The sequence below is a fragment of the Papio anubis genome, chromosome 6 (genome assembly GCF_008728515.1).
Source record: "Papio anubis isolate 15944 chromosome 6, Panubis1.0, whole genome shotgun sequence".
In the NCBI taxonomy this organism is placed as follows: domain Eukaryota; kingdom Metazoa; phylum Chordata; class Mammalia; order Primates; family Cercopithecidae; genus Papio; species Papio anubis.
The window spans coordinates 153774086-153796237 of NC_044981.1; the positions used below are offsets into that span (position 1 = coordinate 153774086).

Sequence of the window (22152 nt, forward strand, 5' to 3'; positions counted from 1 at the left end):
TTCCTCCTAGTCTCTGTCTTACTTGAAGGTAGGAACCATGTCTTGTTCATATAAATATCAACCAGTATACTATGTGGTACCTAGTGGCACCTAGTAAGTTTACTAATAAAATGAAAGAATAGACACATGGCATGAATGTATGAATGTTAAAGAACACTACTATATTAATTATGAGTTAAGGCTGGGTCCTGTTCCTAATTCTCTCTTTTATTGTTAGAATTTGGTCAATCACATCTAGAAGTCTTGATTTCCTTTTTACAAAGATGACAATAGCTGCCTCATGGGGTTGTGATAACAATTTAGTAAGGTGGTATCTTCTTGTTTATGTCAAAATGAATGATAACCTTTGTATCCATACTTTGCCAGGGTTTATGACAGCTCAAATAAATGAGATGGTTGTCAGCTCAGATGCTGGGACCCAGTGGAGTGTCAGGGTCAGCTGTGTGAGAGAGGTGGCCTTGCAGTTCTGAGTGTGGTGTAATCTGCAGCCCCAGCCACCACTCATGGCCAGGGCTCAGTCACAATTGCGAGTGAACTTGAGAATGTCACACATGTGAATGTGGACATAAAAGAGAGAAAACCACATATAAAACTAAACCACATATAAAAACTAAACTGAGGAAAAGACAGATTCAATAGGAAATTAAGATGTAATTGAGAGAGAGCACACAGATATACGGGCCAGAAGACCCCAAATGGTTACTAAGTTTGGGTCATAAATTTGGTTCTAGGTTTGATGAACTAAAGTAAAAGGGGAAGTGTGACCAGTTATAAAATTCACATTGTCTATGAGAAGACAAGTCATTCCTCAGGCAAAACAAGACTGCCATTGTGAATGACAGAAATACCTTAGATGAGTCTTAATATAAGAGACTGCTTAATGTAGTGAATAAAGTCCTTAACCCCATTCATGTTATAAGTGTGATTGTGAAGTGTCCTATGGCAGTTTCTACAGGGTAAGCAGAGTATCACCAGAGGGCGTAATGTGAGACAGAATTCAGTGCAACACACACTTTTTGGATAGTTTGGCCTTATTGGGGAATAAGCCTGGAATTTCTAGAGCAGAGGCTCTTAGCCCAAGATCCATGAATCCCTAAGCATTCATGCACTTCTTGAAATTATACATAAAACTTTATGCCTATATGAACTTTTCTGACGCAAAAATCTATGGTTTTCATCATATTCTAAAGGATTCTGTGCTACCAAAAACCTGGTTAAAGTCTAGCAATCTACTAGAGCAGTAGTTATCAGAGAGTGGTCCCAGAGCAACAGCAACCAGAAGCTTGGTAGAAACGCAAATTTTCAGGCCCTGCCCCAGAACTAAGAACCAGAATCTGTCAGATGGAGCCCAGCTATTGGTGTTGCAAAGCCCTCCAGGTGACACTGAGCACTTCTGCTCTGAGGCATATGCTTCAGGCTCACACTTTCATTAGTCACTTCCTGCAAATGAGAACGGGAGACAGCTGAAGGAGATGGTCCTTGTCAAGGTCCTAGAAGGTGGGTATCCTGGGTTGTAAAACAGATGTTTTAAAAAAATTACCTGAGTAGGTTGAAAATTTTTGTGAAAAATTAGGAAGCCTAACAAAAGTCCTACCTCAATAATTACCCATCCCATCTCCACCTAGAGATGGCATGAAGAAATCAGAAAATGAGCAATGAAGGTTCCAACGTTCCTGGCTTCCTTCGTTTCTCAATGTGTGGTACATGAACTGCCGGCATCAGAATCACTGAGGATGCTTGTTGAAGAATCTAAGCCTCACTCCAAACTTAATAAATGACAAGAGGAGCTGTGATCGATTTAACAAGCTCCCCAGATAGAGTTACATGCTCATGTATCAGAATCACTGCCTCAGAAAACCATCCAGATTTTTTTTTATCCTGAAAAACATTCAGAGCACAATTTACAGCCTCAAACCATCATTATCATTAATAATGCACCATAGACCATGGACTACAATCAGAAGGCCTGGTTCCAAGTTGCAGTTCCTCCATGTGACATTGTGACCTGAGATTGGTCTCTCAGTCTGCCAGAGCTGTACTTCTCTGACCTGCAGAATGGCTTTAATCATAATTTGGATTGCTTATCTTATAGGGTTAGTTGAGAATTCAGTAAAATCGCATATGTGAAAGCAATTTGGAACAAGAAACTTGTAGACTTTGGTTTTGGCTTTTTTACTACCTAGATTCGGTTTTCTCATTTACAAAATATAAATGTTAAACTAGAATAGATGATCTTTCAGGTCCCACTTATGACTGGCATTGTATAAAATACCTCACCCATAAAGCTGTAAGTCATAGTGAATATTACAAATAAACAATATTTTTTATTGGAAATATGTGGCTATTCCCCCCATTTTGTTCCATTCTTAAACTTTTCAAGCTAATCATAGAATTCTGTGTACCTTTGCAGAGTTAACTGATTTTCTATTCCCTTTCTCTACTCTTCCTACTTTTCCAATCCTCTTTCCTCATCTTAAGACTTGTAATACTTTTCCACCTGTATTAATTTTGGACAAATAAAAACATATAGCATAAAATTAGTATCTGAGCCTCTCTTGGCATGTAATGAAACCTGATGCAAAATGCCAGTCACAACATTGCATTTGCTTAGGTTTTAAGGGAATTTTTTGGTTTATGTACTGTACAGTATATTCAATAAATACACATGGAATTAAAAGCATATTCAAAATGTTTTAAGTGATTTAATAATGTTGTTTCTTAGTGTCCTGACTATGATTTGTGCCAGAGAATTTCTGGGCAAAGACAGCACAATAATACGGGATACATATACAGTAGAGACCAGTGGGATCCTGAAGTCATTGAGAATCAGAGGAAAAAGAAGAAAGAAACCCAAAAGGACAGAAAAGGAGAAGAGGAGGAAGAGGAGGAAGAGCAAGAAGAAGAAGAGGTAATATCTCAATAGGTAACTACCATATACTATACTTTTAAAAATTGCTATAATTAAATTAAATGATGGTATACGTAATAGGAAATAGCAGATGCTACACATTTTCTTTACATTTTTATTGAGTTTGGAGGAAATAAGCAAAAGTCTTTCATGTTTTCAAGGATTATGAGATGATAATCTTGAAGTCAAGTTTAGCCTTCCTGTCAGTGTAGATGTGTCTCTATATTTCTGATGTTCTGACACCCAGTGTGCTTCATTTCATAACGATGGAGTTATTGGTCACCTACTATGTGTCAAGCACTAGGCAAGGTAGAATAAGAAGTTAGAGCATTTCTTAGTCTGTTTTCTGTTACCTACAACAGAATACCTGAAACTGGGTAATTTATAAAGAATGACTTTTTTTTTTTTTAAATTTTAAGCTTCAGGGGGTACATGTTCAGATTTGTTGTATGGATATATTGTGTGATGCTGAGGTCTGGGCTTGCACTGAACCCATCACCAAAATAGGGAACACAGTACACAACAAGGATTTTTTCAACCCTTCCCTTTCTCCCTCCCTTTCCTTTTTTGGAGTCCTCAGTGTCTATTGTTCCCATCTTCATGTCTATGTATACCCTGTGTTTAACTCCCACTTACATGTGAGAACGTGAAGTATTTGGTTTTCTGTTTCTGATAATGGCCTCCAACTGCATCCATGTTACTGCAAAGGACATGATTTTATTCTTTTTTATGGCTGTGTAGTATTTCATGGTGTATGTGTACCACATTTTCTTTATCCAGTCCTCTACTGATGGGCACCTAGATTGATTCCATGTCTTTGCTGTTGTGAACAGTGTGCGATAAACATGAGAGTGTTAAGTGTCTTTTTAGTAGAACAATTTTTTTCCTTTGGATATATGACCTGTAATGGGATTACTGAGTTGAATAATTCAGTTTTCAATTATTTGAGAAATCTTCAAACTGCTTTCAACAGGGAATGAACTAATTTACAACTCCACCAACAGTGTTTGAGCATTCCCTTAAGAAAAGGAATTTATTTCTTATAGTTATGGAGGCTGAGAAGTCTAAAGTTGAGGAGTCGCATCTGGTGAGGGCCTTCTTGCAGGTGGAGACTCTCTGCAGAGTCCCGAGGTGGTGGCGCATCACATGGTGAGGCGGCTTAGTGTGCTAGCTCAGGTCTCTCTTCCTCTTCATATGAGACCACAGTCTTACTCGCATAATAACCAATTAATCCATTAACCCATTAATCCATGAATGGATTAATCCTTCATGGGCCCTCATGACTCAGTCACCTTTTAAAGACCCTACCTCTCAATACTGCTACATTGGGGACGGAATTTCAGCATGAGCTTTGAAAGAGACAAACATTTAAACCATATCAGAGCAATAAAGGACTAAATATAATGTAGGGAACAAAGTAAACCAGGCATCATTCAATTTGTGAAGCTAACACAACCCTGATTTCAAACTCTGACAAAGAGAGAATGTGAAAAGAAATACATAGCCCAATTTCACATGTACACATTGTTATGACAATTCTAAAGTAAATACTACTAAATATAAGCAATAGGGCATCAAAATAATATTTTTGTCTTCTAAGGTTTTGGGCTAAAAGAGAATCTTTTACCATGACTTGACAAGAAAAATTGATATTAAGAAATGTATCAATAGGTGATGGTCTGGATATGACCCACTAGGGTGGGAAGGGCCATAGTTGGCCAATACCTGCCCTAGTGAAATATGCCTGTGATTGATTATTTCTATTAGGGCCTAGATGCTGTGAAGTCAGATGTTAATTTATAGATAGACACATTGCAAATTGTTTCTCCAGTAGAAAAAGATAACCCCCAAAAGTTACAGCTTTATTGTCCTATGGGACATTAAGCAGCCTTGTATCTAACTTTGCAATATTATTTCAGAGATTAGAAATACTTTCACCTTGCCATTCTACTGGTCCCCTAATTAATGGGTTAGATAAATCTTTGAAATGGGTATTCAATTTTTAAAAAGTGTTAACATAATAAAGCCCATTTAAAAACATAATCTCACCCATGTAAATAAGGCGTTAGATAGTAACCAGCATGAATTCCAGATTTTTTCAAATAAAGGAAAGCCTCATAGCAAGTAGGAATAAAGTGTGCCACTTTAGCATAAATAAAACATACTATCTGAAATCAAAGCCAATGTAGCCCTCAAATGGTGAGATACAGGGGTCACAACTTACTTAATTTTAGGGGTCAGGTAGGTTATATCCATTGGTGATATCGGCCAGGGATTACATAATTGGGAAGAGGGAGAATTGGGGTAGGCTAACACTGCATTGTGCAGTATGATAGCCACTAGCCTCACATGGCTATTTAAATTGAAATTAATTAAAATTACATTAAGTTTAAAATTTAGTTACTCAGTATCTCTAGCCACATTTCAAGTGCTCATTGGCCAAGTATGGCTGTGGACAGTGGAGCTATGGAACGTCTCCATTTCTGCAGAAAGTTTCATGCTCTTCAGAGGACAACTGCCTCTTGGCTCCAGCCCAGCCAACTGTTGCCATGTGGAAATGCTGGCCCATTTTTACAAGGGAGGCCATTTTTTCCAGGGAAGCCAAAAACACGTTTTTAAATAGATGGGAGTGGCAATTAGTCTGAAATGTTTACAACACAATGCTGGCCAGTGCTGTGGGAGATGATCAGTTTATATCCTTAGACTAGACTCAGCCTCTGGGGTCTGGTTTGCATGATCTCTGCCTAGTGACACAGCCATGTTCAGAAGTTAGATGAGCAGACCTGCCACCTGCTGAGATCGATGGCCAACATGAAGGTGTATTCATCCTACATACACACAAATTGAAGCACTGTCCTCGAATTGCTACAACAGCATTGTAAATATTATCTTGGCTTTTGTTCTCCTCAACCCTCCCTATCCCATTCCACTTGTTACAGAAGCCAGACTCATTTAAAAATGTATATAAATAACCCTCAGTGACTTTCCATTGCCTTTAAATTAAAATCCAAACACCCTCATGTGGCTTACAAAGCCATGAACCCAGCCTCTCTGATCTCAATTCTGCCTACTCATTGTATTCCAGCCACATTAGCCTTCTAGCTAGTCGTCTTCAACTGTGCTAAGCTCATTTCAGCTTCACGCCTTTGCATTTACTGTTTCCTCTCTCCACTACCTACAACACTCTTCAATTCATCTTCACATGGCTATTCCTTCTACTCATCCTGGTCTCACCCCAGGTATTACATCCTCAGAGACCCTCCAGCAAGCGACTCTCTAACCTAGCGCTGTGCAATAGAAATGTACTGCTAGCCATAAGTGATTTTAAATGTGCTAGTAGTCATGCTTTTTAAAAGCAAAAAGAAACAAGTGAAAGTCATTTGAATAATGTATTTTATTTAATTGAATATATTCAAAAATTTTATTTCAACTTATAATCAATATAAACAAGTGAAAGCCATTTGAATAATACAGTTTATTTAATTAAATATATCAAAAAAATTTATTTCAACTTATAATCAACATAAACATTCTGAGAATGACATGTTCTATTTTCATCTAATTTTTTGAAATCTGGTATGTATTTTATATTTACAGCACATTCCAATCGCACTTGCCAAATTTCAAGTGCTCAATGGGGAAATGTGGCTAATAACTTCCATGCTGAATAGCATAAGTCTAGCCCCTTGCTCTGTTTTATTTTCCTCATAGCACTTATCACTTTCTGAAATTATGTTACTTTTTTACTTGCTTATTATCTGTCTGCCCCACTGAATGAAAACTCTATGCAGCAGGGACTGTCTCCAGTGCCTGATAGTGGGTACTTAATACAAAGCTGTGTAATCACGAATGAATGAATGCCAGCGTGCTAGCAAAGCCCTCTGCTAGGGAGAAAAGAATGGTAGCATCTTTCGGAAAAGATGTGTATTGAGCCACTTTGAAATGTATAACCTTTAGTCCAGTAATTCTACTTGTAGGAATTATTCTAAGGGAAAATATTAGCCATATAAAGATTTATTTACAAAGCTACTTATTGCAATATTATTTGTAATTGTGAAAAGCCTGAAACATTGTTGTCCAACTATAGAGTAATTAAATAATTGTACATTCAAGGAAATTAATATATTATTTGACCATTAAAATAATACTTAAAACAGGTTATAAAATGGCTTATATAGAGAATATGGCTCAAGTAAAATATGTATATGTATGCATTGATAAAAATGGGAAAGAATGAATAATTAGCATCATAAATATGATATGGAACACTGTTGCCTCTACCTTAAAATGTTCTTTCTCTAGAAACTTGTGTGGCAGTTCTCTCTCCCTCATTTCCTTCAGATTTCAACTCAAATTCCATTTCTTCAGATAACCCTTTCATGACCACTTGACGTAAATAGCATCTTCTCCCACCACTCTTCATCCATGCTACCCTGCTTTATTTTTCTTTCTAGTACTTACCACCACCTAATATGTTATATGTTTATTTGTGTACTTGTTTATGCTGCCTTCCTCAACTGCAGTGTGTGTGAGTGCTATGAGCCCAGGGTGTTAGTTGGTTTCATTCACTGTTCTATCCCAAATCCTTAGAACAGCACCTGATGCATAGAAGACACTCAATAAATACTTGAATGAATGAACTACAAGCTCAGGTGTTCACAGGAAATCTAATTTCTCTATTTTGTCTCTAAAAATCTGATGTTCTTCCCCTACTTGTCCCTATTTATTGGGGAGCAAACAGACATGAGAAAATATCCAGGTTAATTTAAAGCTTTATTCCATCTGATGAAGACCCCCTAGGAGTCTTCCACGCTCTTAAATAAAAATCCTTAATCTCTAATCATCCCCTACCCCTGCTTCTGACCCCAAAATGGTATCTAGGTGTAAGGAGTAGGGAATATGGCTTGTAAATTGAATAGTCGTTGACCTAAAGATATTTGAAATCTCTTCTTTTCCATTTAGGCATTTATTGCCGAAATGCAGATGGTGGCTGAAATTCTTCATCATCTAGTTCAGAGGCCTGAAGATTATTTGGAAAACGTTGAAAACATTGTTAAGCTTTATAAGGAAACAATTCTCCAAACTTTAGAAGTAAGAACAAAATATATCACTGAAAATGAATATTGATATTTGTGTTTCATCACTGGTTAAATAGCTTTCACATGTCTTCATCCCCATGTATTATTATCTGTCTGATTCTCCCCTTGAACTTTGTAGAAAGCTGTTAGAAAAAGGCTTCCATCCCAAAGACTGTTTTCGCAGAACAATATTATTTTACTCTTACAAAGCAACTCTGTTACTGCAAACTGACAAATGAACTGCATTTTTCAAAAGCCAGTGGGGAAATTCCTTTATGGATAGGAGTTGGAAAATTCATGTTAAAAGACTATGTTATAAAAGCATTTTCAATCTGTAAGTTATAGCTTTATCAAAACAAATGTACACTTCAGGTACACCTTTTGTTTAAAAGGTAGAATTTGTGATGCTGATTGGTCTATGGTTATCCCATTATATGTAAACATGGTAAGACCATTATATAATATAATAGGAAGGATTTAATTAAAATAGTATTCTAAAAGTATGATGACTGAGATTACAAGTATGTGAAAAGCATATTTTATATGGTAAAAAGTCCAGGTAAGACTCTACTAAATATAATCATTTGTGTTGGAGATTTAGTCAACAAACATTTATGGAACTTGCACATTTAGCCAGACACTATGCTAAGCAACAGAACTATGAAGACAAATAAGACACAGTCCTCCAATTGCCTGTTCCCATATGATAGAGAAACGAAAGAATGTGTTTCATGCTGTCTCACAATGTTTATATTATTTTAAAGATAAATGAGTGGATCATTTTCATTCTCAGCATCCATCCCCCAAAATGGGAACCACACTTAATTGCTTTCATATGTATGACTTCTATTCCTCCCCACCTCTCCTGTCACTGGCTTATAAACGTAGCTTCTGAAGCTTGAAGTACATGACTATCAATAACATCCTTTCTTCCTTCAATAAAAGCATCCTGACTACTCCTTAAGTGGCTGGCACTGGGTATGAAATAAAGCCAAATTAGAATCAGATTCAGAAATTAGAAAATTGTATTTACGGGGGGGAAATGCAGAGGTTATCTTTTTAGTACAAGCACCAGGTTATATTTCCTCACATTGCTGGTGCCCAGTGCAGTGCCCAAAGTCTGGCAAGCAGTAAATGCTTAACAAACGTTGATCAACACAGATGACAAGATACAAAGGAAAAAGAATGATAGCTTCAATTTCATTAAATATACAACTTCCAGAAATTAAATAGATAAAACCACACTCAAACTAAAAGACAATAAACTGGAAAAATATTCACATTAACTATGATGAAAGATTTAAAGCTTTGATATATTAAAAGGTCATAGAAATGATTTTTTAAAAGCCTGTAAGTTCACTCTGTCCTGAGATAAATGGACAACAAATATGAGCAATTAACAAAAATGAAGAGTGATAAGCCTGTAGAAAAAATGTTCAGCTTCACTGATAATAAAGAAATGCTAACCTAAGTAATGAAATATCATTTCCATGATCAAAATTTAAAAGTTGAACAGGTAGTAAAAATTCCTAATGCTAGCAAGGGTATAGTAAAGAACTCTTATACCTCAAATATGAATTTGTACGGCCGTCCTTTGACAGGTTGTCCACAAAAACACCCAGAAGTAGAAAACATCTAGGCCCTGCAGCAAAATGTAGATAAGAATTCATTGCCCTAGTGCAACAAAGCAGAATTTCAAAGCCAAGAACCTAGACTTTAGGCCTAGATGATACTTGCTGAATAGCCAAGCAATTGCCTTATATGTTGAGGGAGGAGAGCCATAAAGGGTAAGACCCTACAATTCTAATCTCTTCTGACCTGGCTGAGATGTTACTTCGCTTTTAGACCAAGACCACTAAAGTTCAGTGTATCTCCAAGAGATACAAGGAAAGTAAGCAGGAGCAAACTGAGCTGCATCACTTTCTGGTATACATTCTGCCCACTGCTTCAGGGCTAAGCCAACACCACGTCCCCATTTGGGTCTGTCTTTGAACCTGCACTCAGCTCCTGGTGCAGGTATCCATTTCCTTAAGAGTGTTGATACTCTGCAACTTAGTAGTTCACTCTTAAGATTGAATCTAGCTTAAGGAAACAGTAAAAAATATAGAACAGGCTGGGCGCGGTGGCTCATGCCTGTAATCCTAGCTCTTTGGGAGGCCGAGGGGGGTGGATTACCTGAGCTCGGGAGTTTGAGACCAGCCTGGGCAACATGGTGAAACCCCATCTCTACTAAAATCCAAAAAACAGCCGGGCATGATGGTGCACACCTGTAATCCCAGCTACTCGGGAGGCTGAGGCGGGAGAATTGCTTGAACCCAGGAGACAGAGGTTGCAGTAAGCTGAGATTGCGCCTCCAGCCTGGATGACAGAGCAAGACTCTGTCTCAAAAAAGAAAGAGAGAAAGAAAGAAAGAAATATATATGTGTAAAACAATGTGATGTGAAGCCTTGTTCAAAACATGATTATTTATGGGTAAGTGAATAATGATGGTATAATCTGTTGTCAGTCTAGAGGAAAACATGTAGAATCTAACCTTGCACAATATTGTGAAAAACAAAATACACTGGATAATTAAAGAGATGATTTGGTTCAAACTTGCAATAAGGAGAATGTTCATTAATAAGGACCTTCTAAAAGAAATGGAAGCGAGCTGGATTTTATGGAAGCAGATAAACAAGGGAGCCATCCTTGAGTCATGAGAAAAGATGGAGACAGACTTTATCTGAGTCCTTGAGGAAGGATGGAGGTGGGTCTTATTTCTCAACCATCCCTACTTTCCAGGAACACAGGGCTCAGAATTCAACACTGTTGATGTACAAAAATAAAATCCAGTAGATATTGGATTTTAATATTAAAAATAAAAACAAATAGTAGAATAAAATTTAGAAGAATGTTAATAGAATCTTGAGATAAAGAAAATCTAATTTAGGCTGGGTGTGGTGGCTCATGCCTATAATCCCAACACTTGAGAGGCCAAGGCGGGCAGATCGCTTGAGCCCAAGAGTTCAAGACCAGACTGGGCATCATGGCAAAAACCATGGTGAAACCCTGTCTCCACAAGAAAGAAGGAGAGAAAGAGAAAAATAGAGAAAGAGAGAGAGAGAGAAGAAAATCTAATTTAAACAAGAAAGGAAGTCTACAAGTAATGAAAATATATATTGATTATTAAAATATTTTATCTTGCTGACGATGCCATAAATACATTCAAAAGATAAATCATGGAAAGGTAAAATATTTGCAATCCACATGCCAGATAAGGGTTAAAAACTTTCCATGAGTGTCAGAGAAAAGAAACAATCCGATAGAAAAATGGATAGAGGTTATGATAAGGCAGTTTACAGAGATGCATATCTGAATGCTGAACCTCGCCACAGGAATAAAAAGTAAAATAAACTGATTCCATCTTTTAACTCAATTTGGCAGAAATTTAAAAGCTAAAATAGCCAATGGTGGCAAGAAGAAATGAACCTTCTCATACATTGCTGGTTAGGGCTTTGAATTGCCACCACCTTTGGAAAACCAACTGGCTATACCTACCTATATTAATGTTAAAACCTACTTTTGCCAGGCATGGTGGCTCACGCCTGTAATCCCAATACTTAGGGAGGCTGAGATGGGTGGATCACCTGAAGTCAGGAGTTCGAGACCAGCCTGGCCAACATGGTGAAACCTCCTCTCTACTAAAAATACAAAAATCAGCCAGGCCTGGTGGTGGGCACCTATAATCCCAGCTACTCGGGAGGCTGAGGCAGGAGACTCGCTTGAGCCAGGGGGGCAGAGGTTGCAGTGAGCCAAGATCGCGCCACTGCAGTCCAGCCTGGGCAACAGTGAAACTCCATTTCAAAAACAAAAAACAAAAAAATAAAACCCTACTTTTAAAAATCTGGCCCATATATCCAATATATGAGGATATACCAAAGGATGCATGTTCTCTGTTACTGAACATTTATATGTGTGCGTAAATTTATATCAATGAGGTGAATGCTTATGTAAAGAAACCCACCAGGTTGGGGGGGCAGCATGGAGGAGTAGGGAGAAGTTGTGTTAACTGTTTCTATGTACTTTTTTGCATTCCTTCACTGGTTACAGTTAGTACAAGTTATTTTGGTAATTATTAAAGAAGAAAGTAATTTTTAAAACTTCCATAAAAAGAAATGCTTGAAAATAACTAATTAAGTATTATAACATACCTAAATGTCAAACAGCAGAGGAATATTAAATAGTGCTATATCCACAGTACATAATCTTATAAAACCACTAAAATGTTACATTGACAGTGATCTTGTAAAAAGTATAGGGGAAGGTTAGTTATAATGTTAAGTGAAAAAGTAAGCTCCATTATGATTTTGAACTTGCAAAACAATTTTTCATGGCATGAAAGATGGGAGGAAAACAGTAATAGTAGTTACCTTTGGGGGCTGGATGAGAGATCAATTTCTACTTTTCTGGGTTTAAAAAAAAAATTCCATAAGAAAAAAAGTGTCTTAAAATTAAAAAAATACGTTGCATCTTTTTTTTTTCTGGCTTGAAATTCTTTTTGTTTTTAAATTATACTTTAAGTTCTAGGGTACTTAAAGTACCCTAGAGGCAGCTCTTAAAAGTGGACAATCGGCTTTCAAACAAAGTCAGAAAATGTCCCTCCACAATCAAGCTGCTAAATTGATAAAGAGGATGGTAACAAAGTGAATTGCTAATCCCATCGCCTAGGATCTCATTTTCATTTGTTTCCATATTTGATTGTTTATATTTATGCTTAAAATTACCCCCAAAATTGGAAACTTCAGGAGGAAAAAGCTAAATTTTTCCTGTGGATTTAACTGAAATTGTTCATAGAAAAGAAGTCAATTTTACTCAATAAAGAAGAAAACATATAAATGGGGGAGTCAGATACAATTAGAGCCCAAAGAAACTGTTTTGAATGTTTCCAATGTTATCACATTTCATATCATGTTCTTTTTTATTTTTATTTTTTATTATACTTTTGTTCTAGGGTACATGTGCACAAATATGCAGGTTTGTTACATATGCATACATGCCATGTTGGTGTGCTGCACCCATTAACTCAAGTTTCATTTACATTAGGTATTTCTCTTAATGCTATCCCTCCCCCAGACCCCACCCCACAACAGCCCAGTGTGTGATGTTCCCCGCCCTGCATCCAAGGATCTCTATTGTTCACCCCACCTATGAGTGAGAACATGCGTGTTTGTTTTCTGTCCTTTGCCATGGTTTGTCTAGAATGATGGTTTTCCAGTTGCATCCATGTCCCCAAAGGACACGAACTCATTCTTTTTATGGCTGCATAGTATTCCATGGTGTATATATGCTACATTTTTCTTTAATCCAGTCTTATCATTGATGGACATTTGGTTGGTTCAAGTCTTGCTATTGTGAGTAGTGCTGCAATAAACATATCGCGGTGTGCATGTGTCTTTATAGCAGCATGATTTATAATCCTTTGGGTATATAATTCAGTAATGGGATTGCTGGGTCAAATGGTACTTTCTAGTTCTAGATCCTTGAGGAATCGCCACACTGTCTTCCACAATGGTTGAACTAGTTTACACTCCCACCAACAGTGTAAACTGTTCCTATTTCTCCACATCCTCTCCAGCATCTGTTGTTCTGACTTTTTAATGACTTCCATTCTAACTGGTGGTATCTCATTGTGGTTTTGATTTGCATTTCTCTGATGACCAGTGATGATGAGCATTTTTTCACGTGTCTGCTGGCTGCATAAATGTCTCTTTGAGAAGTAAATTGTTCACTTCCTTGCCCACTTTTGATGGGTTGTTTTTTCTTGTAAATTTGTTTGGGTTCTTTAGACTTGGATATTAGCCCTTTGTCAGATGAAGATTGCAAAATTTTTCTCCCATTCTGTAGGCCTGTTCACTTGATGGTAGTTTCTTTCTGCTGTGCAGAAGCTCTTTCGCTTAATTAGATCCCATTTGTTTATTTTTTGGCTCGCTACATTATTGCTTTTGTGTTTTAGTCATGCAGTCCTTGCCCATGCCTATGTCCTGAATGTATTGCCTAGGTTTGCTTCTGTTTTATGGTTTTAGGTCTAACATGTAAAGTCTTTAATCCATTTTAAATTAATTTTTGTATAAGGTGTAAGAAGGATCCAGCTTGCTTTCTCACATATGGCTAGTCAGTTTTCCCAGCACCATTTATTAAATAGGAAATCCTTTCCCATTTCTTGTTTTTGTCAGGTTTGTCAAAGATCAGATGGTTGTGATGTGTGGTGTTATTTCTGGAGGCCTCAATTTGATCCATTGGTCTGTATCTCTGTTTGGGTACCAGTACCATGCTGTTTTGGTTACTATAGCCTTGTAGTAGTTTGTGTCAGGTATGCGGATGTTCCAGCTTGTTCTTGCTTAGATTGCCTCTGCACGCGGACTCTTTTTTGGTTCCATATGAACTTTAAAGTAGCTTTTTCTGATTCTGTGAAGAAAGTCATTGGTAGCTTGATGGGGATGGCATTGAATCCATAAACTACCTTGGGCAGTATGGCCATTTTCACGATATTGATTCTTTCTATCCATAAGCATGGAATGTTCTTCCATTTGTTTGTGTCCTCTTTTATTTCGTTGAGCAGTGGTTTTTAGTTCTCCTTGAAGAGGTCCTTCACATCCCTTGTAAATTGGATTCCTAAGTATTTTATTCTCTTGAAGCAATTGTGAATGGGAGTTCACTCATTATTTGGCTCTCTGTTTGTCTGTTATTGGTGTATAGGAATGCTTGTGGGTTTTGCACCTTGATTTTGAATCCTGAGGCTTTGCTGAAGTTGCTTATCAGCTTAAGGAGATTTTGCACTGAGATGATGGGATTTTCTAAATATACAATCATGTCATCTGCAAACAGGGACAATTTTACTTCCTCTTTTCCTAATTGAATACCCTTTATTTCTTTCTCCTGCCTGATTGCCCTGGCCAGAACTTCCAACACTATGTTGAATAGGAGTGGTGAGAGAGAGTATTCTTGTCTTGTGCCAGTTTTCAAAAGGAATGCTTCCAGTTTTTGCCCATTCAGTATATTGGCTGTGGGTTTGTCATAAATAGCTCTTATTATTTTGAGATACATTCCATCAATACCTCGTTTATTGAGAGTTTTTAGCCTGAAGGACTGTTGTATTTTGTTGAAGGCCTTTTCTGCATCTATTGAGATAATCGTGTGATTTTTTGTCTTTGGTTCTGTTTATGTGATGGATTACATTTATTGATTTGTGTATGTTGAAGCAGCCTTGCATCCCACGGATGAAGCCAACTTAATCGTGGTGGATAGCCTTTTTTATATGCTGCTGGATTCGGTTTGCCAGTATTTTATTGAGGATTTTTGCATCGATGGATATTGGTCTAAACTTCTCTTTTTTTGTTGTGTCTCTGCCAGGCTTTGGTATCAGGATGATGCTGGCCTCATAAAATGAGTTAAGGAGGATTCCCTCTTTTTCTATTCATTGGAATAGTTTCAGAAGGAATGGTACCAGCTCCTCTTTGTACCTTTGGTAGAATTTGGCTGTGAATCCGTCTGGTCCTGGACTTTTTTTGGTTGGTAGGCTATTAATTATTGCCTCAATTTCAGAGTCTGTTATTGGTCTATTCAGAAATTCAACTTCTTCCTGGTTTAGTCTTGGGAGGGTGTATGTGTCCAGGAATGTATCCATTTCTTCTAAATTTTCTAGCTTATCTGCGTAGAGGTGTTTATAGTATTCTCTGATGGTAGTTTGTATTTCTGTGGGATCGGTGGTGATGTGCCCTTTATCATTTTTTATTGCATATATTTGATTCTTCTCTCTTTTATTCTTTATTAGTCTGGCTAGCAGACTATCTGTTTTGTTGATCTTTTCAAAAAACTAGCTCCTGGATTTACTGATTTTTTTTCAAGAGTTTTTTGTATCTCTATCTCTTTCAGTTCTGCTCTGATCTTAGTTATTTCTTGCCTTCTGCTAGCTTTTGAATTTGTTTGCTATTGCTTCTCTAGTTCTTTTTATTGTGATGTTAGGGTGTCAATTTTAGGTATTTCCTGCTTTCTCTTGTGGGCATTTAGTGCTATAAATTTCCCTCTACACACTGCTTTAAATGTGTCCCAGAGATTCTGGTATGTTGTGTCTTTGTTCTCATTGGTTTCAAAGAACATCTTTATTTCTGCCTTCATTTCGTTATTTACCCAGTAGTCGTTCAGAAGCAGGTTGTTCAGTTTCCATGTAGTTGTTTGGTTTTGAGTGAGTTTCTTAATCCTGAGTTCTAATTTGATTGCACTGTGGTCTGAGAGACGTTTGCTGTGATTTCTGTTCTTTTACATTTGCTGAGGAGTGCTTTACTTCCAACTATGTGGTCAAGTTTGGAATAAGTGTGATGTGGTGCTGAGAAGAATGTATATTCTGTTGATTTAGGGTGAAGAGTTCTGTAGATGTCTATTAGGTCCACTTGGTGCAGAGCTGAGTTCAAGTTCTGGATATCCTTGTTAACCTTCTGTCTCATTGATCTGTCTAATGTTGACAGTGGGGTGTTAAAGTCTCCCATTATTATTGTGTGGGAATCTAAGTCTCTTTGTAGGTCTCTAAGGACTTGCTTTATGAATCTGGGTGCTCCTGTGTTGTATGCATATATATTTAGGATAGTTAGCTCTTCTTGTTGAATTGATCCCTTTACCATTATGTAATGGCCTTCTTTGTCTCTTTTGATCTTTGTTGGTTTAAAGTCTGTTTTATTAGAGACTAGGATTGCAATACCTGCTATTTTGTTGTTGTTGTTTTCCATTTGCTTGGTAGATCTTCCTCCATCCCTTTATTTTGAGCCTATGTGTGTCTCTGCACGTGAGATGGGTCTCCTGAATACAGGACACTGATGGGTCTTGACTCTTTATCCAATTTGCCAGTCTGTGTTCTTTTAATTGGGGCATTTAGCCCATTTACATTTAAAGTTAATATTGTTATGTGTGAACTTGATCCTGTCATTATGATGTTAGCTGGTTATTTTGCTCGTTAGTTGATGCAGTTTCTTCCTAGCCTCGATGGTCCTTACATTTTGGCATGTTTTTGCAATGGCTGGTACCGGTTGTTCCTTTCCATGTTTAGTGCTTCCATCAGGGTCTCTTGTAAGGCAGGCCTGGTGGTGACAAAATCTCTCAGCATTTGCTTGTCTATAAAGGATTTTATTTCTCCTTCACTTATGAAGCTTAGTTTGGCTGGATATGAAATTCTGGGCTGAAAATTATTTTCTTTAAGAATGTTGAATATTGGCCCCCACTCTCTTCTGGCTTGTAGAGTTTCTGCTGAGAGATCTGCTGTGAGTCTGATGGGCTTCCCTTTGTGGGTAACCCAACATTTCTCTCTGGCTGCCCTTAACATTTTTTCCTTCATTTCAACCTTGGTGAATCTGACAATTATGTATCTTGGGGTTGCTCTTCTCGAGGAGTATCTTTGTGGCATTCTCTGTATTTCCTGAATTTGAATGTTAGCCTGCCTTGCTAGGTTGGGGAAGTTCTCCTGGATAATATCCTGAAGAGTGTTTTCCAACTTGGTTCCATTCACCCTGTCACTTTCAGGTATACCAGTCAAACTTAGATTTGGTCTTTTCACATAGTCCCATATTTCTTGGAGGCTTTGGTGATTTCTTTTTATTCTTTTTTTCCCCTAAACTTCTCTTCTTGCTTCATTTCATTCATTTGATCTTCAATCACTGATACCCTTTCTTCCACTTGATTAAATCGGCTAATGAAGCTTGTGCATGCGTCATGTAGTTCTCGTGCCATGGTTTTCAGCTCCATCAGGTCATTTAAGGTCTTCTCTATGCTGTTTATTCTAGTTAGCCATTCATCTAATCTTTTTTCAAGGTTTTTAGCCTCCTTGCAATGGGTTCGAACATCCTCCTTTAGCTTGGAGAAGTTTGTTATTAACGACCTTCTGAAGTCTACTTCTGTCAACTCGTCAAAGTCATTCTCCGTCCAGCTTTGTTCCGTTGCTGGTGAGGAGCTGCAATCCTCTGGAGAAGAGGTGATCTGGTTTTTAGAATTTTCAGCTTTTCTGCTCTGGTTTCTTCCCATCTTTGTGATTTTATCTGCCTTTCGTCTTTGATGATGGTGACATACAGATGGGGTTTTGGTGTGGATGTCCTTTCTGTTGATGTTGATGCTACTCCTTTCTCTTTGTTAGTTTTCCTTCTAACAGTCAGGATCCTCAGCTGCAGGTCTGTTGGAGTTTGCTGGAGGTCCATTCCATACCCTATTTGCCTGAGTATCACCAGTGGAGGCTGCAGAACAGCAAATATTGCAGAACACCAAACGTTGCTGCCTGATCCTTCCTCTGGAAGCTTTGTCTCGGAGGGGCACCTGGTGTATGAGGTGTCAGTCGGCCCCTACTGGGAGGTGTCTCCAAGTTAGGCTACTCGGGGGTCAGGGACCCACTTGAGGAGGCAGTCTGTTCGTTCTCAGAGCTCAAACTCTGTGCTGGGAGAACCACTGCTCTCTTCAAAGCTGTCAGACAGGGACGTTTAAGTCTGCAGAAGTTTCTGCTGCCTTTTGTTCAGCTATGCCCTGCCCTCAGAGGTGGAGTTTACAGAGGCAGGCAGGCCTCCTTGAGCTGCGGTGGGCTCCACCCAGTTCAAGCTTCCTGGACGCTTTGTTTACCTAGTCAAGCTTCAGCAATGGCAGATGCCCCTCCCCTAGCCTGGCTGCTGCGTCGCAGTTTGATCTTGGACTGCTGCGCTAGTAGTGAGCAAGGCTCCATGGGCATGGGACCCACTGAGCCAGGCATGAGATATAATCTCCTGGTGTGCTATTTGCTAAGACTGTTGGAAAAGCATAGTATTAGGGCAGGAGTGTCCCGATTTTCCAGGTACCCTTGGAAACAGCTTCCTTTGGCTAGGAAAGGGAAATTCCCTGACCCCTTGCACTTCCAGGGTAAGGTGATTCCCTGCCCTGCTTCGGCTCACCCTCTGTGGGCTGCACCCACTGTCCAACCAGTCCCAATGAGAGGAACCAAGTACCTCAGTTGGAAATGCAGAAATCACCCATCTTCTGCATCGATCATGCTGGGAGCTGTAGACTGGAGCTGTTCCTATTCGGCCATCTTGGAATGATCAAAATACGTTGTGTCTTCTAAATGATGCTAGTATCTATGTGAAGAAAGTCTGTGACTTAAATTTTAATCAGATGCTTCCATGGTTTGGAAACCAAATAGCAAAGCTATGAACATATGCAGATAGATGCCCCAAAACATTTTGTATTGGAAAAAACATTAAGGCATCAATGTAGAGAAAAAAGATGTTTTTAACAGGAAAATAAAATTCATGGAGAGAAGATTAATTTGAGCTTTTGCAAAAGATCTCTTGAGCATTGAAAATAACATACATTATAACATTTATAAGGCAAACAATTTACTTTAAATATTTCTGCATAGTGTATTAAGATTCTGATCTTGTATTCCATTTTTTCCAGTGATCCTATATTGTAAAGTTTCTTTTCTATTAACTGCAGGAAGTAATGGCTGAACACAATCCCCAGTATCTCATTGAGCTAAATGGAAATAGACCACCAGAGGAGCTCTTTATGGTGAGTGCAGTGTTCAGCAGGAATGCTTCACAGTGTGGAAAATTTAAAAGCTATTGACAGTATTGTACTTCTTTTAATAAACAGAAGTATGTTTATATTTAAGCACCATTTATCTTTGAACAATTTGTCTTGACACTTAAAATTTTGATGTTCTGTTTATTCATCTGTCCATTTAAAAATCAAAACTACATTTGAATTTAAAATCTCTGTCAAAAGGTGCCTCACAGAAAAGTAAAAGCAATGGTAACCAAAAGCACACGAGAAGATGCTGAACATCATTAGTCATTAGGGAAAGGCAGGTCAAAACCATAATGGGGAACCCCTTTTACCTTCTAGGATGACCAAAGTAAAAACAAACAAACAAACACAAAACAGAAAATAAAAAGTGTTGGTGAGGATGCAGAGAAATTGGAACCCAAAAATGTTTTACAAAAATAATTCAATAATACAAAAATGTAGTCGTTATTTCTTAAATGTCAAATAAGTGTCTGGCATTATAATGGGCTCTAGGGATAAAGATAGGAAGGAGGCAGAAGGGTTCACACGTCTCTCTGCTCATGCAGTATCCAATATGTTGGGGAAAATAAATCTCTAGAGAGCAGTTTTGTTACAGTCGGGGATACACATGCATGGTATTATAGGAGTTCATGGCATAAAGACAAAACCTAGTCTAGTAAGGAGGACCACCAGTCTGAAACTATGTTTAAATAGAAACGTAAAGGACTAGTAAGAACTAGACCTTGAAGACAAGGGTAGGTGAGGGAAGTGGGACAGTGTTCTATGCTGAGGGAAGAGTCTGTGTCAAGGCCCCAGAGGCCAGAAAGAGCATAGTGAGTTGCAAGAACTGCATGTAGGACTGGAACATAGGAGGATTGGGTAGGAGGGGTAGAATAGAGCCACGACTAGAAATTAGAAGGGATTGCACCAAGAAAGACCTTGTAAACTGTAGTTAGGAGTTTAGACCTCAACATGAGGGAATAGGCAGCCAGGAAAAGGTTTTAAGCCATAAAGTACAAATGATCCTATTTCTGTTTGAAAAAGATCACTCCATTCCACGTGAGGATAAAACAAAAGGAGAATCAAATTCGTGGTAGGAAAACTAGTTTTGGCTTTTGCCATCAATCAGGTATGAGATAGTGGCCTAACCTAGGGTAGTGACCACAGGAATGGACAGAAAAGGACAGATCTGAGAGACATTTAAGAAATCTACTTGACAGGACTTGATGAGCAACTTAATATGGGAATTAAGGGAGAGAGAAAAGTCAAAGATAATGCCCAGATTTCTGGCTTGATCTGATTGCTGGCAACACGGTAACAGTGCATGCTAGTGGTGGAGCCACCTCAGGGAGAAGCTCCTCACTTGAAACATGCTCTTGCCAAGATCACCTGTGATCTCATGACCAAAGCCACTGCTCATTTTTCAGTCTTCATCTAATTCAATCTTTAATAGAAGCAGCATTTGACACAACAGATCAAGTCTTTTTTTCTGCACCCTTCTTTCCTTGGCTTCTTGGGCCCCACACCACAATATTTCCATTACACCTCACTGCACACTCCAATATTCTAACCTGCAGTGTTGCAGGACCCCAAAATTCACAAGGCATGAGCTCTTCTCTGTTTACCCTCACTTGTTAAGAGACTTCATTCAGTCGGTAGCTTTAGATATCATCTCACCACTGACATCTCTTAAATTCATGATACTATATCAGATCTTTCCCCTGAATTCCACACTTGTATACTTAATGGCTGCTCAACTGCTGTTTTTCCAATTGGATGTCTACTAGTCATTTCGGATTTAAGTGTGCAAAATAGAGCTTCACCACCACCACCCTACCCCCAATGTGCTTCTCCCACCATTCTCCTTTTTCAGTAAATGCAAAAACCACCCAGCCAGTTGCTTTCCTTGACTTTTTTTTTCTCACATCCCACATCCCATTCACCAGCATATACAGCAGGCTTCTCCTTCAAAATATGGCCAGAATTCTACCACTTTTTACTACCTGGGACACACTTTCCTCAAGGTAGAGGGCAGAAGCTCCAAGGTGTCTGACTGGAACTTGCCAAGCTTGTGAAGGCCCCCATGGGAGCTGGTACTCTGCACTTCTACCGACGTTCCATTGGCAGAGCAGGCTACATGGAGAAGCTCGACATTAGTGGAATAAGGAAGTGTACTCCACCCAGAATGAATTAGGGAATTAACCAGTGAAGGTTTGCATTGTAACACAATCTATCACAGGCTACCACACACCATCAGAATTTTGGCTCTCTCACTATCTCCCATCTCATGATCTATGTGCTGGCCTCTTTTATTTTTCCAGATTCTTCCACGTAGTGTCTGCATTAATTTCCTGGGGTTGCCATACCAAAGTACCACAAACTGGTGGATTAAATGACAGAAATGTATTCTCTCACAGTTGTGGAGGCTAAAAGTCCAAAATCAAAGTGTTGGCAGTGCCATGCTCCTTCCAAAGGCTCTTGGGGAGACTCTATTTTTGTTTCTTTCAGCTTCTGGTAGCTACCGGCATTTCTTGACTTATGGCAGCATAACTCCAATATCTGCCTCCATCTTCATATGGCAATCATCCCTTTGCCTGAAGAGGTCCCAGATACCAAGAC

At 38.5% G+C, this 22152-nt stretch overlaps 1 protein-coding gene across 12 annotated transcripts in view; it reads left to right on the forward strand.

The window, feature by feature from the left end:
- AK9 (adenylate kinase 9) overlaps positions 1-22152 on the forward strand; it is a 145375-nt gene that overhangs the window by 30725 nt on the left and 92498 nt on the right. For 11 of the 12 annotated variants that reach the window (XR_002521825.2, XR_002521826.2, XM_031667531.1 and 8 more), the window contains 3 exons: positions 2723-2908; positions 7871-7999; positions 19462-19536. Coding sequence is in view for 10 of the 12 variants with exons in the window: in XM_031667531.1 (XP_031523391.1) it covers positions 2723-2908; positions 7871-7999; positions 19462-19536 (390 nt within the window). In the remaining 2 variants the exon portion in view is untranslated. Of the gene's footprint in view, positions 1-2722; positions 2924-7870; positions 8000-19461; positions 19537-22152 lie in introns of all 12 variants that reach the window. The other variant, XM_031667537.1, reaches the window with a different exon arrangement.